At 36.0% G+C, this 22,003-nt stretch overlaps 2 protein-coding genes across 2 annotated transcripts; both read right to left on the bottom strand.

The window, feature by feature from the left end:
- Positions 1–5,801: 5,801 nt before the first annotated feature.
- On the bottom strand, positions 5,802–7,394 carry LOC132279692 (uncharacterized). The gene has a single exon (XM_059781720.1). The coding sequence runs from the start codon at positions 7,046–7,048 to the stop codon at positions 6,224–6,226; it is 825 nt and encodes a 274-aa protein (XP_059637703.1). The 5' UTR covers positions 7,049–7,394; the 3' UTR covers positions 5,802–6,223.
- A 4,947-nt stretch (positions 7,395–12,341) lies between these two features.
- Positions 12,342–21,413, bottom strand: LOC132278330 (uncharacterized). The gene is made up of 14 exons (XM_059780123.1): positions 21,060–21,413; positions 20,724–20,810; positions 19,891–20,000; positions 19,430–19,480; positions 18,891–19,062; positions 18,343–18,660; positions 18,030–18,236; positions 16,578–17,063; positions 16,257–16,463; positions 15,206–15,394; positions 14,377–14,540; positions 14,096–14,248; positions 13,906–13,984; positions 12,342–13,222 (listed from the first exon to the last, which is right to left on the bottom strand). The coding sequence occupies exons 1-14, from the start codon at positions 21,411–21,413 to the stop codon at positions 12,737–12,739; spliced, it is 3,063 nt and encodes a 1,020-aa protein (XP_059636106.1). The 3' UTR covers positions 12,342–12,736.
- Positions 21,414–22,003: the final 590 nt, after the last annotated feature.

The following is a 22,003-nucleotide window of genomic DNA, read 5'->3' as shown; positions in this document are numbered from 1 at the left end:
CATGTGTGTGATCGTTCGATACATAACATCACGTCAAATATATGTATTCTAAATTGTTAGATACATAATAGCACTCGTTTTGTATTGTAGATGATTTGAATTCCAACTATATTTATAAATAAATAAATATATATAAATATATATATATATATCTATTTTTGTGTCAGTGATGCAGGTGATTCAAAAAAGGTGTAGCTTCACTTTTAAGCAATGGGCATTGACTTTTTTTTAAAAGCCATATATAAAAGTTTATTAACCAATGAGAACTGAAAGTATGCAGTGAGTGGAAAACCCACTATAACACCTCTTTCTGGCAAAGCTATGTTAATGGGTGCACGTTAAGTCATGTCTCACTTCAAATGGTTAGTTTTCATTCATATTAATGTGCCCACAAACTAACTGCAAAACATGCACTGCAGCATATGTTTTGTCTTGCTATACTCGGCATCTATTCAGGAAAATCTAATCCCACCAAATGCAAATGCAAATGCAAATGCAAATGCAAATTCAAACATAAATTAATGCATAAACATCTATATATATATATATTATCGGGTAAAGTGCAAAAAAAAATTCCCTAATCTATTAGCTAATTGCATGAAACCCTCCTGAATTAAGAATTACCCCCCAAACTATCAAAATAGTGCACTTTAAGGACAAAACAAAAAATTGCTGTCATTAGATATCACCAAAAATGTTTGATTACGAAATTACCCTTTAGTGAAACTCTGTCGTTTTATTGTTTTAGTTCTGATGTTGCTGACGTGGCAAATGCAATCTAAATAGCCAATAGTATTGTGACAGCACATCACCTTATCGCAATAACCCACTTAACACTTAAAAAAAATAATAATAACCCATTTTAAATTAGCGCCAAACACGTCCTAATTAGATTACACTACATATTTTAGGGCCAAACACGGCCTTACGCATAACTCTTTCTCTCTTTAGGCTCTCTTATGAGCTTGTTCTCTCGCAGCCAAAGATATTGCCGACCAATCACAGTAAACCCCCCTGATTTATCCAACTCCGGCAACAATAAAAATTGAAGAAGACAACAATGATGAGTGAACAAGGTGAAGAGGTGAAATTTATGTTCGGAACCCCAAATTACTTAACACAAAATGAACAAGAATGATTAAGAGGACGAAGATGAAGCCGACAGTCAGATCCAATCTATTTTCTGATCTTCAACTGTGATTGGCTTAAAGGTCATGCTCGAAGTGAAAATTCTACTCCTTCCGCAACCATTCGATTATTCTCCTCATTAAATTGTTCCAATTCTAATAGTTAATTCAACCATTGGTTTTTTTTTTGGTGATAAATTTGATTGTTTGTTTCATGGAGTTTGTATTGAAATAAAGAAGTTAGGGTTTTGTCTTTTTGCGTATTATACAAAACTATCGAATTAGATTGTTGATTTTTTCTATTGAAATTAGGGTTTTGATTTTGTTTAAATGGTGGTGGCAGAAAGAAATGTAGAGGGAAAGAATTGTTAAGGTTACCAGATTGAACGAAGGTTGGTGATAGGATATCAATTAAAAAGGGGTAAATCCTATGGGTATGGGTTAACCCATTATATATGGGTATGCCCTAAATGTCATAAAGGGCAAAATTGTCTTTTTTAAAAGGGCGAAGTACATAGACACCCCCTGAGGTTTGGGGAAAGGATATGCAGAGGAAAGTTAGTCAATTTTTTGACAATGACACCCCTTCAAGTTTGAAAAATGGATAAAAGATCCTGAAGATAGTGAATTGACCTTATTACTCTTTGATATAAAATTGATATTTTAATTGACTTAAATACCTTTAACCCAAACCCAAACCCATCTCAAACCCTAACCCGAACGCCTGTGTAAAGTACTATTCTTCCCTTTTCTCTCTGTATCGTCGTTCGAGTCCTCTGTTCCGAAATCCAAAGGCGATTCGAAGCCCTACAATCTCGGAGCTGATATGGACTACATCTTCTTTGGTTTTCTTCGCATCATCGGAATCGTGGCTGTTCGTCACTAGATAGTTTGATCGTTGTCCCTGTCGTCAGGTCCGCTTCTCTTCGCCGTCACTGGAATTGGAAGTGAAAGGTCACAGATTGCGCCTGTGTGTGTGTGTGTGTGTGTGTGTGTGTGTGTGTGTGTGTTAGATAGATAGAACAAAAATGGTGGGTTAAAGATGTTAAAAGGAGAGTTTAATTGGTCTTGCATTTCACACAGGGCTTTTGCCTCGGACGATTTGGGAATTTCGTGGTTGTGGTGATGTTGATGATTTAGGGTTTCGGTGATTATGAGAAGTGAGTTGATGCAGTGAAGGGGTGGAGATGGTTGTTTTGTATGGTGGGTGAGAAGCAGAGGTGCCGATTGTGGGTGGTAGTGGTGAAGGGGTGGAGATGGTTGTTTTGTATGGTGGGTAAGTAGTGGTTGAGGTGCTGATTATAAGTGGTGGTAGGAGGTTAGAGAGAGATAAGAGGACTGGTGGTGGTGGTGGCGGCTAGAGGTGCACAAAAGAACCGGAACCGTGGAACCGGAATCGAAACCGTGAGAACCGGAACCGTTTTTTCCGGTTCTCACGGTTCCGATTCCGGTCCCGGTTCTTAATTTTGGAACCATGAGTATACGGTTCCGGTTTCGGTTTTAGCCCATGGAAACCAGTAAGAACCGGAACCGTATATATATATATATATATATATATATATATATATATATAATTAATTAATTAATTATTCTAAACTAAAGCCTACAAGCAGCCATATGGATAATGACTAATCCACAAATCTGAAACCTCATCTAACCACCTAAACCAATCGCCTCCATCTCTATTCTCTCGACTCTGAACTTCCCCTCTCTCTATTTTCGTTTTCAGATCTAAACTTGCCCTTCTCTCTCTCTCTCTCTGCAACTGCAATTTACAAAATCTACAAGAATCAGTGTTCTCTCTCTCTTTGCAACTGCAATTTACAAAATCTACAAGAATCAACACGAATCAGTGTTCTCACTTTCTCTCTCTCTGCAACTGCAATTTACAAAATCTACAAGAATCAGTGTTGATTTGGTGGCCCAATAAAGCCCATGATTGGCTTCCTTCTTGATAATTGCTCACGTTGTTAATGAAAGAGTGCTTAAGGGTGATGAATTGATTGGGATGAATGTTGGTGCAGAACTCCCTGAATTATTGCTTTAAATTGTTGAACACTAATAACAAATACTAGTAACATAAAACCACACGAATCTGATTGTTCAAAAAATCAAAACCCATACCATCGCTGATGTTCCTGTTCGTGTTCTCAAGCTTCAGCCGCATGGTCAATGGTTCTCATGGAACCGAACCGGTTCTACGGTTCTGTTCCGGTTCGGTTCTAATCTATACGGTTTCAGTTCCGGTTCCGTTTTTTAGGAACCGTTGTGAACGGTTCCAGTTCCGGTTCCGGCCAGAACCGTGAGAACCGGAACTGTGTGCACCCCTAGCGGTGGCCATGGTGGTCGTGGTGGTGGTGGTGGTAGGTGGCTTCAGGTTCAATCTCAGCAACGTTGGCTGGCTTGAGTCTAAGTCCGCCTTCTCGGTGGGGAGGAGAATTGTGGGCTTAATGTCAGATTTTGACTGATAATTTGACGGTGGCAGAGCTCCGGCAAGGTTGAGGTTGGGGTGGTGGTTACTGTGGTTGTTTGTATATATATATTTATGAAAAGGGTAATTTGGTCATTTAAATATTTAAATATTTTATAATTAAAATAAATAAAATAGTGAAGGGTAAAGTGGACTTTTCACATGTTATAAGGCTCTGTTTGGGTGACAAATATCACAAGGGGGTGTGATTATTCAAAAATAAGCCAACTTTCATCCGCATGTCTTCTCCTCAAACCTCAGGCGATGTCAATGTACTTTGCCTTTTTAAAAAAATTGGTTGATCACATGACCGGAGCAGCTTGGGGTATTTTGCAAAAAAATTAAATAATTTAGGGGGTTAACTATCAAAATAGTAGTTCATGGGGTTTTTTTTGGGAGAGAGAAGATAGTTTAGAGGGGTTTATTGCACTTTATCCTATATTATATATATATATATATATATATATATTTGTTGGCCAAACATTGAAAGTGATATATATTTTGAATTTTAAAATAAAAATTAAAAATTAAAAAAGGAAATTATTGCAAAAGCCCAGTCACGAAAGACAAAGGAAAACAATGAATTAAATTTAGAGGGAAGTGTCAAACCAAATGCCCAAAATGCTCATAGTCTTCGTGGACAATTGAGTATTAAAAGAAGTGATTTTGCAAAGTGAAGCTGTATCAAGTTTGCGTGGATTCCAGAGGTAGAGACCAAAAGTTGCAGGTTATTGGTGGTTGCACTTTGTGGGGTCTTCAAGATTCACCACACCCATCATACAAATAGAATGTTTTCTCCTTATGTTATTGTGCTCTAGGGTTTGTTGACTTTGAAATTTAAATCAGAGGTCACACTAATTTTCACCATTTGGGCAAAAAAACATAAGTTACCTGTATTGATGCAACAACGATCACTACACGCGCCACAAAACTTGTGCTCTTAAGCTAAATCAGAATACTAAAAAGTACAATGAAATTTGTTGGTTACTTATTGTTGGAATTGCACGTGTTCTACCCACAGTTTTCAAGTTTTAGGGTACCAAAAATAAAAAATTACTAATATTAGTAGACGTCAAAAGTCATGTCAAATTGAATAAAAAAAATGGATGCAAACAGTGAGGGTGGGAAGAGCAATTACCTACGCACTCTGTTGATGCAGACTCGGCGCAGAACCCTGTGATATGATCTAGTACAACCGGATCCAGAGCCGTTGCGTCAGATCATATCAATCTTTCGAATGTAAATATGCTGATGTCACACACAACACGTTTGATTTGCCACATCACCATTACCAGTCTCTTTTGTCGATCTCTGATTGGCTGATATCATGTCGTGCCTCTGTCCTTCGTCCTTATGCAGCCAACACGTGTAGGAAGATATTGCTGCAATAGATAGAGAGAGAGGTGTTTTGTAAAGTTGGGTTTTGGTAGCCCAAAACTTAAAAAGATCTCGGATCTCTTCTTTGATGATCTATTGTCCAAGCCCAGCCCAGGCCAGACAACAGTTTCAGTGATTTGGGTTGGGTTGGGTTGGGTTGGCTAAAGTTTATATTGGAAATGGCTGGTCTTGCCCAGACCAGATAACAGTTTCAGTGATTTGGGTTGGGTTGGGTTGGGTTGGCTAAAGTTTATATTGGAAATGGCTGGTCTTGGACCAGCCCACATTTTAGAGCAAGTCCACTGTGAGGTTTGTTCTCACTCAACTCAGCTCATGGTTGGTTTTTCCAATCTTTAAATCAAGATGGAGAACTAAGCATCTAGAGAACTAAACCAAATCAAATCTAACTCCAATTTCAAATTTCACGTGTCATCTAATCAATGACATTAGGGGAAAAACATGAATTCTCATGTTACAAAGTCCTGAGTTCCACAAAAGAGCTCACGAATCCAATCCAATTGTGCAAGTTCACAGATTCTCAAAAATCTATTAGCATTTCTTATAACTATATTCTATCTCTTGTATTATTTGCATAGAGCAGTCCATAACTCACAGATCCAAGAGCTTAAATCATGGATCCAAGAGTTGCAATCGCGACTGCACTTAGCTGTTCTCACAAATCTATTAGCATTTCGTGTATGCACCGAAAATGAGCATCTAGTGTAAGCACCGAAAATCTATCTTACCATCCAACTACTTGTCCAAAAGAGTTTAAAGTTGGAAGTCTGTAACCATATTGAAACTCAGTTGATAAGAAGCCAATTACATCCCATAATTATACATGTAGAAGGGAATTTGTATTCATGGCATTGAACCTTACTTTTAGGACCATAAAGTTTCATAGGACCACAAAAAAAGAGCAAACCCCCCCATTTTAAGAACCAAACTTTTGGACAAGCTACAATAGGAGGATATTAAGTAAATGCCCAAATAACAATTCTAATGATGTGTCCATCCAATTCTAACTCCACTTCAACTGAATGGACTGCTAACGGCTAACTGAATTTCAAAACTCCTCTATAAAAAAAAAAAACAATAAAATGCAGTACAGCTAAGAAAGTGTGGGAGGGAGGATCAAGTGTACATGAACTCTGCTTATCGAGATGATATCGACCGTTCATCAAAAACTACTGTCACCCAACAATGATGAATTCCTGGAAGTTCGGATCTCAAACGTTGATCATCCTTGTTAAACAAAGGGATCTCCACCGTCCATCTTCTTCTTTCCCATTGACGCTGCCAAAAACTGGAATTTTGGATCGGACGGACACAAATGAATTTTCCTCTGAAGCGTCAATCCACACAGCAATCCTCCAGCGTCGGATTTCGACTCTTTCTTTCCCGCCATCTCCGTCCTCTCACCATTCCACTCCTTCAGTGCCGTTGATGTGGCTGACGAGGACGAAGTCGTCGAATCAGCGCCGTCCGAGTAATCAGCCGACTCCCCGCACGAGAACTCACAAGATTCCCCACCCGAGGACTGCTGGCTCTTCTTGGATTCTCCGCGGCTGAGCTGTCGCTGGTGGTGGCGATTCTTCCCCATCAGTTCACGGAAACATACGGCGGACATGCCAGAGAACGCAGCGAATTCCCCGCCGTCGAATAGCGTCACGGCGATGTTGAGAACGCCGTGGAATCGGCCGGAGGGGCGTCGGATCTGGACGGCGGTGAAGGCCGGGATGCCGATCCCGCTGCCGGAGGCGGCGGAGACGCAGCTGCTGACGAGGAGCCTGACGGAGCCGACGATAGGATCTTTGATGTAACCGACGGCATAGATCTCGATGGAGACGGCGGAGGTCTCGCTGGAGAGGAAACCGGAGCTGACTCGAAAGAGGAACTTGTCATTCCAGGTAGGGTTTTCGCCACCAACTCTGTCGACGCGAGACCGGATCTTGGTAGAGGGGTTGACCCAGGCTAATGCGTAGGTCTGCATCCGGCGTAGGTTAGCGGTCGGCGCCTTCAGACCCTGAGCAGAGATTAAGTTGATCTCCAGAACATGAGTATCCTGTTCCATTTGAGTCTCTCTCTCTCTCTCTCTCTCTAAAACTCACTTTCTCTCTTTATATATATACACGAGTGTCCTGCTCCATTTGAGTCTCTCTCTCTCTCTCTCTCTCTCTCTCTAAAATTCAGTTTCTCTCTCTATATATTATACATGCCTATGCCTCCCGCTTTCTTTTTTCTCCGATGATTGAATTGTACGAATCCAGTTCTTGCTTTCTTTTTTCTCCGATAATTGAGTTGTACGGATCTAACTTGATTCAAGAACGAAATAACTCATAAAGAAACGAAGGACTATGCGAGAGAGAGAGAGAGAGACAGAGAGAGAGGGGTCTCTGAGAGAGGGCTCTCTTGTTGGTGGCAATAGAAGATACCACAGCAGCACGGAGTCTGAAAGTTAACCGAAAATTACAAATATAACCTTACAAGTCGTTGTGTTCAGAAGTGGGCCGAGCAGGCCCAAGTTTCAATAGGCTGGACTTGGTTCTTTGTGGGCTTCCTCCTATTTAACAGTACACGTAGCTACCCTCGGTGTATTCTATATTTTTCTGAGTTGGCATGGAGCCCTTAGACACAAATTTTATTATAATTAAAATTTAAAATAAGTAAAATACCTTTAAGAGGTTTATTACTATTTAAAACTTTTAAGAATTTTTTAAAAACATATTCTTAATCACCGACTAAGAATCCTTATTATTTAAAATGAGAAGTGTTTCGATATGTTTTTGTTATCATTGAGATAAATACTTTGAAATGAGAGAAACTATATCTTATTTATTATTAATAGTTAAGAGTTCTTGTTGGACACTATCTAATAAAGTCATACATAAAATCAATCCAACATTATAACATTATATTCTTCGTCACATGCATATATCTCTCTAATTTTTGCCCAAATTTTGTAGATCTTATTTAGATTCTAATGATCTAAAGAGTGGGCTAAACATTTGGATTAAGCAGTCTGAAAAGTGATTAAATGACCTGTTGTAATAAGACGACTACAAGAAATATGGTTTATAAGAAATGAAATCTCCTCTAAACCCTATTCTATGTGCGGTTGTTACTTGGCATGACTACTCGTTCTAATGGTTTGTCATTAAAGTCTTTGCTCCTCGATTTTGTTTGACAAAAGTTATATATTTGGCCGGAATTCTTTTGACTAAAAACACAATCACTTCTACTGATTCCTTTAAGCGGGTAAGTCACTTGAGTGTGATACTTCATAAACTATTAGGTTTAAAGTTTGATTTCATTTTAATATAAATAATTTTTTTTAAAGAAGGTGTGCAAATATCAACTAAAAAAAAAAATTGCTCAAATTTACTAATTATAACTGCATGATTACATTCTTCAAATTTGGAGGATACCGAATATAGTATGTGAGTGGGTTGATGTGGGGGCAATTGTCCCCTCTGAATTATTTTTTTTCCTCACTATTTTATCCTAATATTTTGTCATTCTGATATATATACTTACAAAATATTACCTTTGCCCCCCTAAAATTAGTTAAAAATTTCAGTATCCCATTCACTTGAGTTTTTGGATCCGTGCCTGCTCACAACTCCTACTTCTCATCTTAATTCATTGTAGTTTGGATGTCTTTCTTCTCTTAACATTATTCTCTGTATATAGATCACATCACCTTTTGCGTACAGTTTTTGGTTTTGTTGCATTTCGCAATCCAACTTAATCAAATTTTCTAATAATTTCTACATAAATATGGGGTTAATGAATAGTCTAATTATAAGTAAAGCCCTTAGATTTGTGAGACTCACAAGATTCAAGGGCTGGGCTTGCACGGAATTTTTTTAGATGGTCTTGGCGCCAACGGTTCAGTCTATCATTATTCGGACACAAAAAAAAAAAAAAAAAAAAAAAAAACTCAATAAAATATATACATTTATAACATAATTTATTTACATGTTAAATGGTGATTTGGGCAATGGTACCGGGATAATGTAATAATTTCTTGTGTTTGTCATACCTAATGATTGATTATTGTGAACCTTAGAACTCAAATTATGTAATTTGGTAACGAGAACTTTTGACCCTTGTGAACCTTAGAACTTATATTATGTAATTTGGTGGCGAGAACTTCTGACTAGGTAGGGGCTAGCTGCTCCCCGCCCATGTTGCCCCACTAGATTTTTTATTTATTCTTATACATAAATTTGAAAAAATTGATAAAATGCCCCCTAAAAATTAATAAAATGGCTCTTATGCCCCTAAATCCACTAAATTTTATTTTATTTTATGCATATAATTTGTAAATATTTATAAAACACCCCCATAAAATTTATAAATTATCTCCTATAAAATTATCTATTTCTAAAAACGTCTTCAATTCTTTATTTATTTTCCTTCTTATTCTTCAAATTTCCTTTTATCACCTTCAAAAACTTTTGCATTCTCTTTTTACAATTAAAACCTATTTTTTCCTTCAAAATTCTCTCATATTTTTTTTCTTTTTATTTTATTTTCTTCTTAAAAAATTCATTTTTCTTGCACTCATGTATAATTTATGTGCAATCATTTTTTTTTTTTTTTTTTTTTTTTTTTTTGTCTTCTCTCTTCTTATTCATTTTTTATTCACTTATTCTAATGCAATGTTGTTAAAAAAAAAATATTTTATCAATGTTAACATGCCCCTTGAACCAAATTCCTAACTCCACCCCTGCTTCTGACCCTATAGTTTCTTAACAGAATTAATAGTTGTCAATAACAATAAAGAGTGTTGATGCCATTTTTTGTAACTTCAATTACCATTTGATTTACTCTTTTAACGTTCTTTTTCGCATTGTAAACGCGTTTAATGTTTCTGTACATGATGTCTCTTATCAAGATTTATTTATTTATTTATTTTTTAATATTCATAGTTAATAGAGAAAAATTGATATAATTATTTTGAATATTTATAATTAATAGACAAAAATCAAAATACGTAGTAAAGTTGTTAAGGTCTCTTTCATAGGAGGAAGAAGAAAAAACATGCATGGAATCAATGGACAACAATTCAAGCCAAGCAAATATTTTTGGGGCTGCCGGTTGCTCTGAGAGCGGCTTCATTCCGGCGGATGGCGGCTTCATTCCGGCAGATGTGGTTATGGAGGTGTGATGCTCTGGTCTAAGACAATATGACAATGGGTACGTATAGCTCCACTATTAAGCCCAGTGTTTGAAATGTGATCAAAATGAACTTTCTTACTCTTAGGGTTCACCTTACTAAAATGTCATATTTGATGAGAATGTGATGTGAACTTATATAATGAAACAATTATAAAATTTAAATAATAAATTATTATGTTTTTTTTTTTTTGCTCTTATGCCCTTATCTGAAAAAATAATAAAAAGTGTACCCACACATTATCAAAAAGTCGAGAAATGGTACTTTCGTAAAGAAAATTCTTCCATTTCATTTTTTAACTAGGCGTTAGAACCAGAACTGTAAAAATGATTTACTTGTTAACGGATTTGCCCTTCTTATTGACTAAAACGATGTTAATAACCTTTTAAATTTTATAAAATTACAATAATACAGTACTCTTTTCCCCTTCCTCTTTTTACCCGTCTCTTAGACCACAGTGGAACTCATCAATGTAATTTGTTTCTACTTTCTAGAATCTTCATGCGAATACATAAAGAAATATTATATTAATTGAGTTTAGTGGATATATTAGGGTAGAATATTGAAGATTATTATGGAACTTTAAAGAAGTGTTAAAAATATCTTTAGATTATTTTTTTAATTATTCTAGATAATCGATTTGAGCCATTGATTATATTTAATCAAAGACTTATTTGCAATCATCAACCCTCATCTTCAATTATATCTCCAATTATGGAGTAAAGAATCAACTTTTCTCACCACTCACAGATTAATTAGTAAACCACACCAACCTTTTTTTTAAAATTCTAAATTCGAGAAACATCCAATTAAACAGTAAAGGAAATGCAATAAGGAAATGATGAAAAAATATGATCAATGACAAAATATATATAACAACTTTAAGATGTAAAATTTAGGAAGTCCAATTTTGGCAAGCCGATTTTGATGGACTGGCCTATCACTTGTGGTACAATAACCAACCCATTTTGGGTAGGTGTTAGCTGGGTAATATGTTTAAAATCAGTTTTTAATATATTGATATTGAGATTAAAGAGCCGGCTAGGCACCCAAAATAATAATTTTAATTTTTTTAAAAATAATTGTTTAATTTCTTTTATTTCCATTTATTTTTAATATAGCTATTTTAAATATAGCATATTATTTTTGAAAAGTAAAAATGCAGTAGCACAAACGATACCTAGAATTTAAAGAGTTTATTAGGCAGACTTGTACGGCTCTTGATAAATGCTTCCGTGAAATTGTTGACTTATTCAACTTTTCTTTTGTCATGCATATAATTTATTTTTTCTTTGACGTGCCCATAAAGCGGGCCCTAGTCCCTTTTGAGAGTAACAAGGCCCAATGGCTAATAATGATTTACAGAACTTATCAAATGTCCCGGATGAACCGAGGTACCAAACCAAGCCTATTTACAAGAGTTAAAATGTATAGTACATTTTCTAAAATTCAGATCGATTTGAGTGGGATTGGGGATTTTAACTTTGTTTATTATTATTTTTTTTAAAACTTTGGAAAAAAAATTTCTTGGTACATTTTTTAACCTTTACACAGAGCTAAAACACTAGGCTATCATTTTGAGAGAAGAGCTTATACCATCTAAACTAAAATTGATTTGTTTGTTTTGTAATTTCTTTGCTTGGTTTATATTTTCTCTGTATGACATGTGATATAACTAGTTACGCTTATTGACATCTTTCATCAACACATAGGATTTGTCCAAAATGGATCCATTTGATGGCCTCATCTGGTTTTGGAAGGGAAATTAATCCTTAAACATTTTTTCCAGAAGTGTTTAAGGCTGCTGGTTTATTACCAATTGAAGTGATTGTCGGATGGAGTTTTTCATAGGAAACACTCTGAGGGATCCCATTGTATATCATCTATTTCATGATGGGAATCAGATCCTTTGGAACAAGGTTGTAATAAAACCATGTTACCATTCATAAACTATTTTGAACACTAAAATCCAACTTTTGGAAGAACATAGTACATGTTGAAATGGATGTTTCACGAAGCCATGCCTTTGATTTACTCTATAGGATCAATAAATTTATAGCATTTCAAGGTTAGGTGTAGTTTATCATATTGGAAAGGGATCCCTTTGTTATATATCTACCTATTTCATGAAGCCGAAATTCGGAACAAAATCACATAGACAAGAATTGCAGAACGTCCAGATCCAAATAATATTGCTGAAGCCAATTTGTTACTCAGCCTGAGTGTTATCAAACTACAACATTATCTTCCTCTTTCCTTTCCAAATGTTTTTACAGAAGTGGCAGAGAAAAGAAGAGTGAAAAAGACACAAAACAGAACTACTATACACTTGAGGCATTCTTCAGCATGATATCAGAAGGATGCAGTTGTTACTATATACAACACCCTCATGTACAGAATATAGACCTAGGCATCCTTTCTGACAAAAGAATGAAAAAAAGAAAGAATGAATGGAATGGTAGGTATCTAAAAGAATTGAATTAACGAATTAGACTGCTTTCAAGGATGAACAACACCTATAAGAACAATGCTACTGCTACCTCGAAAGCGTTGCTGCAACCACTGTTGACTCTGAATTTACTCCGAATTTTCCACCTCTTCTGGTGGAGACTCTGAATTTTCCACATCTTCTGGTGGAGACTCTGAATTTTCCACCCCTTCTGGTGGAGGCTTCACATACTTGCCAATCGGTTTTTGGCGGCGAGACTTTTTCTTCATTCTTGCGATTTTCTCCTTACTCCGCTGCTTCCTCTTCTCTTTCTCTTGGTTTCTTTGAATCTTTTCCCTCTCATAGACTCCTTGCCAGAAGACTTCACCAGTCAACGGCCACAACCACCGTTCCCTAGAGTTGTCAGAATCCGATTCCTCAGCCAGGTCCTCATCCATGCTCTTAAGGGTGCTATATGAGAACCATTTGAGCCACATTTGACCTCTACGACTCTTCAACTTATGGTGTTCTTGCATCACTCCTGTGTCTGGGTTGACATACACCATCCGCCTTGCGCTATGGAATGCCCAGACGTTAACAAGTAGCTCAAGCACCCGAGAGTAGCAATGCTTATCCTGCTAAATCATGTAGCATTATATGCAGTTCGAATAAAGTAAACTTAATGAAAATTAATTATAAAAATTTTGAAATGTGGAAAGGAAGAAACTAATTGCATAACCAACTCTACTCAAAGAAAATGATAAATAAATTTCATTTTTTACTCATCCAATCCATATCAAAGAGAAATAATTTTTAAAATATGCATGTTGCTTAAACTATGGACATTGCACTTTAATAGCCTTAACTCACTTGTTTTACTTCAATCTGGATACTTACGCTAGCTAGCTAGACCATTATAAATTTGACTGTCTAGGTTGTTAAACTTTTATGGAAATTTCTGTTGGTCTGGGATGGGAATTCAAATTAAAATTGTCTCATTTCTACATGATATTAAAGTGACTGATAAATATTTCTTCTTATAATACCCCATCAATTTTCGGTTGAAGTTTAATCATCATAACTAAGCTAAATATTAGAATTTTGAATTAAAACTTAAATTCAAATCATTCCATGGTTTGGAGTGTCTTCAGATGAACATGATCAAGAGCCATACTAGGTATCCCTACGGTTTTGATTCTGATCATAGTTCTAGACAATAATGAAATTTATAAAGACAGAAACCAAGAATGAACAGAAGAAAACAGAAACTCTATCTTGCAAGAACTCAAAACCAATTATTCAAAAAAAAGAATGTTACCTTTGATAAACTTAGGTAACAGTGCCCACTTTCATGGTGCTCATCATAGATTTGTGAGTCTAGGGCATCCACAAACATTCTGAAAATGAGATGGCATCCATATCAACAATCTCATAAGTGGAGTAATTCTTGAAGAAAAAGTCATATCAAGAGATGAAATAAACCATGAATGTTGATTAAGCTTTCTAACCTTGAAAACATTACAAACTCTAGGAAGGACCGGGTTGGCAAAGCCCAGCTGTGCATGACAGCCCAAGTGTCTCCATTTACTGGCATAGGAGGGAGATAATTCTGTTCATGCTTTATGCCATACATCTGCTTAAGAGCCTCAGAAAAAGCAAACCTACAATTGATTAAGAGAAGCTAATCAGGTCAAATATCCCAATATGAATAAAAAATAAATTTCAACGAACAAATTTTAATTATTGGAGGAGTATTATAAAGAACAACTTAACGGTTAAGGCCAGTTACCTGCAATTTCCAGCATTAATTGCATCACAGAATGACCAAAAATCCTGTTGCAACGGGTTTCTTGGATCCACGTCCATGCGAGCCCAAAAGTAGAGAGTGTCACCGTGCTTTCTTGCTTGGATAGCCTCTAGCAGTGCATTTTCAGCAGTCTTAGACAAAGATCTCTGTTTAAGCCGCCACATTAGATATGAAGCCATACTGTGTTTAATGTACAAGCATAACTGTAATTGTATATTGTTCTTTTTCAATTTTTATGCGCTCCAGACCAAAGAACACTTCAAGCTGGTGTTTCTGTGTTTCTGGGATAAAAGTAATCTACCAACTGGCAACTGGGTGATTTGGAATAGAGTACCTTAGATTTTTCTATATAACATATGCATCAAGATTTTCTTATTTCTTGGATTTAAAAACTACAGTACTTGTTCAAATAACAGAATTCTTAATGATAAGTTGCTTTGTTAAAGGTTAATAACGAGAAGGCCATTATATGGACAATCCTTTTTTTTTTTTTTTTTTTTTTTTTTAATATTCCTAAATTATTCAGACTAATTTCTTCAAAATTCAAAATATATTTAGTCAAATTGAGATAAATATATAATGGCCTTTTCTTCCTCAATTGCAAATATTCTGAAGTCACAACCTAACTTCTGTCAATCCTTCTTCCAATGTGATTAATGGGTCCAAATCCATAATTTAACAAATATTTCAGAGCACTCAGTACATACTAGAAGAAAATAACTTCAATTGACCGGTGCATAACTTTGTGAAGGGAAAAAGATAAGGTAACTTGAGGAAGAGTTAGGGAAGAAACCCAAGAGCAATCGCGTACCTTAATTGCTGTTGCTCTCCAAGACTGGAACCCAATCCAAGCATTTTTGTGTATGCGGTCAATCCCGGTGGCAATTGCAAAAAAGGCTCCATATTCACCCAGGACATCACGGTAATAAGCACTGTTCAGAAGCGGAAGGCGGGATCGTGCATCAATATCATCTGCCCCTGGTCTTCTACCTTTAGTGGACTACAATCACCAAATCCATGTATTCACATCAGATTGAGGAAGTGAGTTGCTTTTTTTACTCATCGACTTTAGTGAAACAAGTATATAACTACTAAAGTAAACTAAGTCATGGAAAAAAAACAAGAAGGTAAATACACTGTAATTAGCATTTGAATGACATTTCATATGAAAAACTACATCATTGTTAAACCAGGCAATCAAGTGTTGTTTCAAACTCACTGTAATTAGCATTTGCATGACACTCCATATGAAAAACTACATCATTATTAAACCAAGCAATCAAGTGTTGTTTCAAACTTCTTTTTAATTAAAAGTGATGAATGAAAAAAAAAACCAAATAAATTAATGTATTTATCACATAAGAATAACTCTGAACACAGTTTCTGACACAGGAATCACAAGAAACTTTGAATGTATAGCTCAATTTCAGAAACCTGTCTCAATTTTTTAGACCATAAACATAATTTCAATTATAAAGAAAGAAGAGGCTTCTCACGCAATAAACCGCTAATAGGAATCTTGTACAGTTAACACAACACATTATTTTTCAACACTCACTGTCAGAACTAGCATTCTTATAGATATTAAATTCACAACAATCAACAAACTCAGTAAAATTGCAAGTACCTAGTCATGTGAGAAGAAGATAATCCAAATTTACCACTTTACCACTTTACAGAACATAATAGTCATTAAAAAAGCAAACATCATATCAATGAAGTGAGAATAAAAAGATGATAAAACTGGTATTTTGCTAGTGGTAAGTTTAGAGCCACAATCTAGCAACACCAGGGTTCAAACCCCATAATCTAAAGAGTAAAATTAAATAAAAGAGGATGACAGAATGAGCATGATAACTCACCAGTCCAAGTCCACGATAGAGTGAAGTCTGGTGCAAAAAAGGCCAGGTTCCTTCCCCAAAGTAAGGTTCATAGATGCATAATGGTTGACCTGTCCTTTCAAGCTCCCCGTCATCCCTTTCATGCAAATCACTCTTCCGATCAGCCTTTTTAGTGATTCGATTTGCTTCTTCCAATGTTCCCCGAGCTTGATAAGTTCTGTCCTTCAACTGCATCAAGTTACAAAGAAAATGAATTTCCTCAAAGGACAAACATTAATAGGGAAATGGCCAGGAACTTTCCAATCCAAATTTATTAATAATAGATTACTGTACAACAGTTACCTCTTCTTCTTCTCTTCTCTTCCTAGTGTCATCTGTCTCAATATATTCTTCTTCCTCCCAAATAGTATATGAGAAGGTTTCGTCTAGAACACTCCCAGAACCAGAACCTTCTGTTTGAGTATAATTCCACTGTCTTTCAACCTTGTCTAAAAACCTGTAATTTCTCAAAGATCTATTTGGATATGTTGAACCTGCCATTTTTTTGAATAGATGCCACTGCCATTCCTCTTTCAACTTGTGAGGGATTTCGCTAACATCCTTGGGAGTAGCAACTTCAGATGGGAACTTGAGAACATTTTCTAATAGTGAAGCATAACCTTCGACAGTTTCTTGAACCATTAAGTTTTTAGAAGAATATTTTCCAAGCAATGCAACTTTGCGAGCTAGAGGTGATAATCTTCCCTTTGATACCACTTGCAATACAAGATCTGTTAGAGCCCTGATATTCTCCCTTGGGAAAAGATAGCCATTCACCTTGTCAACAACCTAAATGTTATAGCCATAAGAATAATAAATGAGTTACAACCAGTAAGTTTTAAGACATTTTCATTATTATAATTGGACATGTCATAACCTTCCAGAAAGATTGGAGACCCATATTTTTAAAGAGTTGCTGCACACGAGATCTCTTAAGGCCAAATATTTAACCTTCCAGAAAGCCTTAGACACATGATTTAGAGAAGGTTCACTCAAAGTGCAATCAGAAATTCTAAGTAAAGTAGGATCTGCAGATAATTTTTGTTGTGCCTCCAAAATAGTTGACTGGAAGAAGGTTCACTTAAAATAAAATATTAGATTCTAGTGAAAATTGAGGCATGACAGTATCTCTTTCTTAAAGTCTCCTAAGCCTGATCATGTTGGCCATCAAGAAACTTGTCCACAAATTAGAGCATACTTGAACTGATAATGTTGATTTAGACCACTGTGTTGGGGGGAAGACATGGCTGAATGAGAAATGAGAAATGAGAAATGATTGCATTTAGAAAAAGCTATAGCACCAATTAGAGAAGGCCAAAGAGAACCACTAACAAAAATGTGAATAAGACAAATCTGTTTTGCAATTTGAAAGAAGATATAGTCTACATAGAGGGGCCACTACTTGGTGTAATGACAAAAGTTCTAGGTGACAAACGTAGGTGTACAGATTCAAAATTGAGAACAGCTACTTTGTGCAAAATAATTCCAATATTTAGGTTTGTCTCCAATCTATTCCCTCAACATCCTGTGAGGCGGGACTAGAAATTGGGTAATGGCATTTTTATATGGTGTGTATAGAGTTAAATGTAGAAAAAATGTGCAATGTAGCCAATCCCATGTAGTGGAGAAATCTCTTTTCATGCAATGAGCTTTCAAGTGCTCTTTTAACTCATATAGACTTATGTTAGATCTAAGGAAAACATATTATAACTGGCATATTAAATGCATAAGAGAAAGCAGCAATTCAAAACATACATATTTCCTGATACTCGTGAGTTCTGGGGCTATGATTGGTTTCCCAAAACACATGGCTTTTGCCAATATGTGAGGAAAAGATAACTCGTTGAGGAAAGATCCATGTATCACAAGATTGGCCATATGTAGAACACCGTCTGCATCTTGATCAACGACAGAAACATGCTTCACAATGCCCGCGGGGTAACTTAAGTTCATAGCAATGGCCTGTGGGAAAATGATGTATGTTAATCATGCTGAATCAATAGAAAGTAGAACAATCAAGATCATGAGAACTGAACCAAGGATCTGCAGATATTGAACAAAACATTACCTCCACAGCCATACTGTAATTACCAGTAGAATCCCCAGTTAAGATAACGATTTTGAGATGAGAACTATAATTGTTAACAGAAGAGAAGTCCGCAAGGAGTGGTAATAAAGCCTGTAAAATAAAGGCATGCTCCAGCCACAGACCTGTGTACAAAAATTGACTTCCCACAATTGCAATAACGAAGTCATCTAGTCCATAATCCATCTCCCTACGTAGATTGTTTTGGTATAAAAGCATGTATTTATCTGCTTCCCATGCTTCATCTGGAGAACCCGGAATAACAAAGTAGTTTCCAGAATCACAGGCAGCATAAAGCATCTGACAAAAGTATAAATAGAAATCCAATAGGATTTAGAACCAAATTATGTAACTTTGAAGCATAAGTACAATGTCAACTATATTATTTTTAAATAGGAGATGAAATACGATTGAGCTATTCAAAGCTAGGATGCTTCCTCAACAAAAAAATATGAATATGATAGGATAGTTGTCCCCATTCAGCATGTAACATTAATAAAACAAACCACTGTTTGTCTAATATATATTACCGGCAGGGCATAATTTGGGAAGACAACAACAGTAGCACGGCGGAAGAATTTTTTCCAATTGTTTACAAGCTCAACCTGGCCAGCTGATATGTATTGTGTCAAACGAGTAGCAAGTGCACTTTCATGGATGGTCCAAATAAGAGGTACAGACTTGAAAGGCTCCTGCATGAGGCTGTCACAAATAAAGTCTTTCATGTTAACTTAATAAGGACATTGTCAGCAGAATCAACTCTAACCTATTAGCTAAAATTAGGAACAAACAGATAAAAGAAAAGTAATCATGTCAGAAAACTTGTATTATCACGTATGAATGAGCTTCTACAGAAGCATATGCAAGAATATACTTGCTACCGCCAAAAAAAGTACTAATAGGCCAACAGAAAGATTTTGCATTTTGATCAACCCCAAAAATGCTAATGCATCAGCTTCTGCATGAAATACTTTTGGGGTTGGATTGACCATTAAATTGCACAACTATTAAATTAGTGTCTTCAGCATAAGGAATAATCTGGTTATTAAAATAAAATGATATAGCTTACCAAGGAAAAATTCCACTGGCTTCCAGAGAGTTTACGAGTATACCATCATAGCTGCAAAAGGCATATACCATGATCAGAAAGACCTAAAATTATTGCTTTAATAAGCTAAATCAGTCTCATCCAATCTGTAAAAAAAATAAATAAATAACATGCAAACTACCAATAATGATATCGTATCAACTATACACTAGCACTGATGAGATATTCAAAAGTGTTTAAATTATTCTTTATGCAAAGTTACATGAGACTAGTTGATTGTTGCCCTCCCACACACACACACAAAATAATGAGATAACTGAAAATACAATGACGCAAGGACCAAGGACACCCTATATAGCAGCAAAAGAACTGAACAGACTGCTGTTAATGCTAGAAGGAAAGGAAGATCCTAAGTTAGTTACCATTTCTAACAGTTTAGTGATTAATTTAAGTGTAGAAGTTCACATATATGAGAATCATACTTTTGCCAATCTACAATGATCTCCATCTTCCCACCAGTTTCCATGATTTTGACTGGAACTCCAATGTTTCTCCAAACAGCATGCACAGGACCATCTTCAAGTGAGTAAACCTGCAGACATAAAAACAAATGATACTTAAGATGACTATATTTATCTCATTGAATGTTACCTGAAGAAAATTGCACCTAATAACTTAAACTTTTAACAAACGAGAGCTTAGATATAATTTTTCTTCACGTGAGGAATGGGCCAACAATTGGATTGTGAGTTATCCCAGTTGAGACTTGAGATTATGACTTCTGCAGGAGGATTTTCCCTCCCACTTGAGAGTGTTTGTTACACTACCCTGCATTTTCCTCAATTAAAAAAGAAAAAGTTCTCCAAGTATCATATCTAATAACATAAAGGACTGATGTGTTTGCATTACATAAACCCTTTGTCACAAGGTTGTTTGCATGTCAATAGTAAAAACCCATTTCCCACCGAAATCATTTGTTGTGTGTGTTGTCATGTGACCCAAGTAAGATACCTTAATCTCCAATTTTTAACTTTGTTAATTGCATGAGTACTCTCAAATAGAAAGCATTATAAATGAAGCAGAAGATATTCAAGATTCATGAACAAAGACACATGTTATGATTAATGAACTAAGCAGAAGATATTCCAGATTAATGAACGAAAACACACGGTCAACAGAAACAAGCATTACACTATGAGAGGACACTGCCAACAATCTTTACTGAAAACTCCAAAATGATTCAATTCTGACTCCCTCAGTCTCAGACATCTAAATTTGAACTTTAAACATATCAATAAGTGATAATTGAGATTACCACAACTTTGTAACCAATCTCCCGCAATGCAACTACAACACTAACCATCAGTATCTGCAGTGGATCAACCAGTAAATGCGCAAACACCTACACATAAGAATTGAAAAAAAATAGCTAAAAGCACAAGAAAAACGAGCAAAAACAGTTCCAAAAACAAGAAACTTCCCAAGAATTGAAAAAGAACGAATAAAACACAAGAAAAAGAATCAAAAACCCAAGAAACAAATAAACCCATTCAACATGACAATCCATACGATTAACAGCTGAAAATCAAACACATTCATAAGAAACGCATTGCAAAAGAAAACAAGATTGACAGGAAATAGGAATACATACCAAAGCCAGCCTGGGTTTCATATACCCATATCTCACTCCTTTCCCCGAAGCAGAAGATACATTATCATTCTCTTTCGGAAATTTAGCCAAACGCTTGGAAAGCTCAGAGTTTATATCCTTCCCAAAATCAAACCCACCATCCCCAGAAACCATGCCTCTGTCTGCCAATACATCGCTAGGTCTTTCCATCCCCTGCAAGTACATATATAGAGCAGCTGCAACGAACAAATGAAAAAGAGCTAGAAAAACGGATAGTCTAGAAATAATTGGACATTTTGCGAATCTCGCTCGGATTCTTTGACCCCGTGACTGTCTCTCATTCCTGTTTGCTGCTCGAAGTGGAAGACGATCCATTTATAGTCCCATTAATATGCAGTAAATGAACTTCGCAATACACACACAAACAGAGAGAGAGAGAGAGAGATATGAGAAATGGGTTTTATTCAGAGTGTTGTGATGGTACAAGTGGCAATAAGAACAGAGATTCTTTGTTTAATGCTACCAAAGAATTCAAGAATGCGTCTCTGAGTATTGAATTGAGTAAACAAAACAGTTAGAAAGATGGAGAGAGTAGAGAGAGAAAGAGAGAAATTAAGAACAAGAAAGTGAATGGATTCAAGAAAGTGCCTGTGAGTATTTGAGTAAACGAAACAGCCACAGGGAGAGAGAGAGAGAGAGAGAGTAGACAAAAAGCGCAATTAAGAGAGAGTCTTTTCCGCTACTTTATTGACGTGGCTTTTCGGCGTCATGATCGTCAACGGTGGGGCTTATCGATATTTTATATCTTTAGATTGGATAATAACGAAAATTTAGGAGAGATAAAATAGAAATTACTAATAGAATAAACTTGTTTTTGTGGCGACTTTACTATGATATACTGTATTTTGGGGATGAGAATCTAATAAAAGGGTTTGTCTGCAAAGGACATTAATTTCAAGATCGAT

The sequence above is a fragment of the Cornus florida genome, unplaced genomic scaffold (assembly GCF_030987335.1).
Source record: "Cornus florida cultivar Cherokee Brave unplaced genomic scaffold, ASM3098733v1 CherokeeBrave_3.0.0_Hap2_Chr10, whole genome shotgun sequence".
Taxonomy (NCBI): Eukaryota; Viridiplantae; Streptophyta; class Magnoliopsida; order Cornales; family Cornaceae; genus Cornus; species Cornus florida.
This window is presented reverse-complemented; position numbering and strand designations above follow the sequence as displayed.